Source organism: Mus caroli, chromosome 17 (assembly GCF_900094665.2).
Source record: "Mus caroli chromosome 17, CAROLI_EIJ_v1.1, whole genome shotgun sequence".
NCBI classification, from domain to species: domain Eukaryota; kingdom Metazoa; phylum Chordata; class Mammalia; order Rodentia; family Muridae; genus Mus; species Mus caroli.
This window is the reverse complement of record NC_034586.1, coordinates 450,440-452,091: the sequence shown is the minus strand read 5'-3', so window position 1 is coordinate 452,091 and position 1,652 is coordinate 450,440. Positions and strand designations below refer to the sequence as shown.

The 1,652-nt window shown below is 39.4% G+C and overlaps 1 protein-coding gene across 1 annotated transcript in view; it reads left to right on the top strand.

Moving 5' to 3' along the window:
- The window catches only part of Tfb1m (transcription factor B1, mitochondrial), a 38,880-nt gene that overhangs the window by 14,290 nt on the left and 22,938 nt on the right, over positions 1-1,652 (top strand). The window contains exon 4 of the mRNA XM_021186124.2: positions 485-636. Coding sequence (XP_021041783.1) covers positions 485-636 — 152 coding nt within the window. The remainder of the gene's footprint in view (positions 1-484; positions 637-1,652) is intronic.

The following is a 1,652-nucleotide window of genomic DNA, read 5'->3' as shown; positions in this document are numbered from 1 at the left end:
GATATCCTCCAGATACATCCATTTGTCCAAGAATTTCATAAATCCATTGTTTTTAATAGCTGAGCAGTATTCCATTGTGTAAATATACCACATTTTCTGTGTCTATTCTTCTGTTGATCACCTAAATATTTCAATCATTCATTCAAATCTTAGACTGAGCTTGTATCCCCATCCTGGGCATCTGATGATCTGACAACCCCATGGGTATTTTAAACTCATCATGTCTAAAGAAAAATTATTTTTTTCTTCAAAACACCTAATTTTGCCAACTTTCATAGAACTTTTTCCTCAATAAAAACAAAGCTAATTGTGTGTGGTGGGAGGTGCATTTAAAGAGAACTGAAAAATACCAAGTTGTGTCTTTTTTTATTCCTTCCTTTGATTCTCATAATAGCCAGCTAAATTTATGTTTAATTAAGATCATACTCAGAGTATACTCATGTCCTCATTGAAAATTTTCTTCTCCCCCGTTCCCACCAAACAGATCCTCCAAATGTACACATTATTGGAAATCTGCCTTTTAGTGTTTCAACTCCACTGATTATCAAGTGGCTTGAAAATATTTCTCTTAAAGATGGCCCTTTCGTTTATGGCAGAACTAAGATGACGTTAACATTTCAAAAGGAAGTAGCTGAGGTAAGTCTCTTCTTCTTCTGGACATTTCATGGTATGACCAGATTCCCAAACAAAGTACTACTTTATATTTATCACTGTATTTTCTATGGTAAGGCTTTTCCATTACAAACAGAAAAACCAACAGAAGCGATCCAGAAGTTGAGACCTGTAATGAAGATAAACAGACTACTAGATGCTCCCAGTAGAGACTGTGAATTCTATTGTCAGCCAACATACGCACATACACCCTACCTGCCTCAGTGGTGCCTGCTCATGGCCTGAGTATAATACGTTTACTAAGTGAATCTCCATGGTGAACTAGGGCAGTTTGTAAGACATGACAGCAAGAGTAAACTTAAGGAAAGGATCTGCTTCCTGCAACCTCACCTCTCTCGGATTGCATCTCCTCTCTGCTCCCTAATACCAAGATAATAAGGACTGAGTTTTGGATTCTTCCCTTCTGTGGTCTTCTCATATAGATCTGTGTCTATGCATGCCATATGCTTTAGGTTTGTTCACTTAAGCTTTCTTTAAAAGTACAGTATGTGTGTGTTTATTGTAAACACGTGCTCATTGCTCTATGTCCTACCCACTCTTTCTGTAATCTGTCCAGTCTCATACCTAAAGACCCAAGATTCGTTTCAGTTCTGTAGTGACATGAAGAAAACTGTCATGAAAGTTCTTAGGCACAAGGGCAAGCTTTGGATAAGATGTGTGCTCAGAAGTAGAAACAGCTTCATTCTTGTCAGCTCATCATTCTAAACTGTTCTGCAGTCATCAGGCCTTTATAGTCCTCCCTGCAGTGTGAGCATGAGTTCATTTTGCTCCATAGTTTTACCAGTTCCAGGTAGTACTAGAAATCTAGGAATAATGGTGTTGTCTTAGCTAGGGGTTTACTGCTGTGAACAGACACCATGACCAAGTTTTCCGAGACAGGGTTTCTCTGTTTAGCCCTGGCTGTCCTGGAACTCACTCTGTAGACCAGGCTGGCCTCGAACTCAGAAATCTGCCTGCCTCTGCCTCCCAAGTGCTGGGAT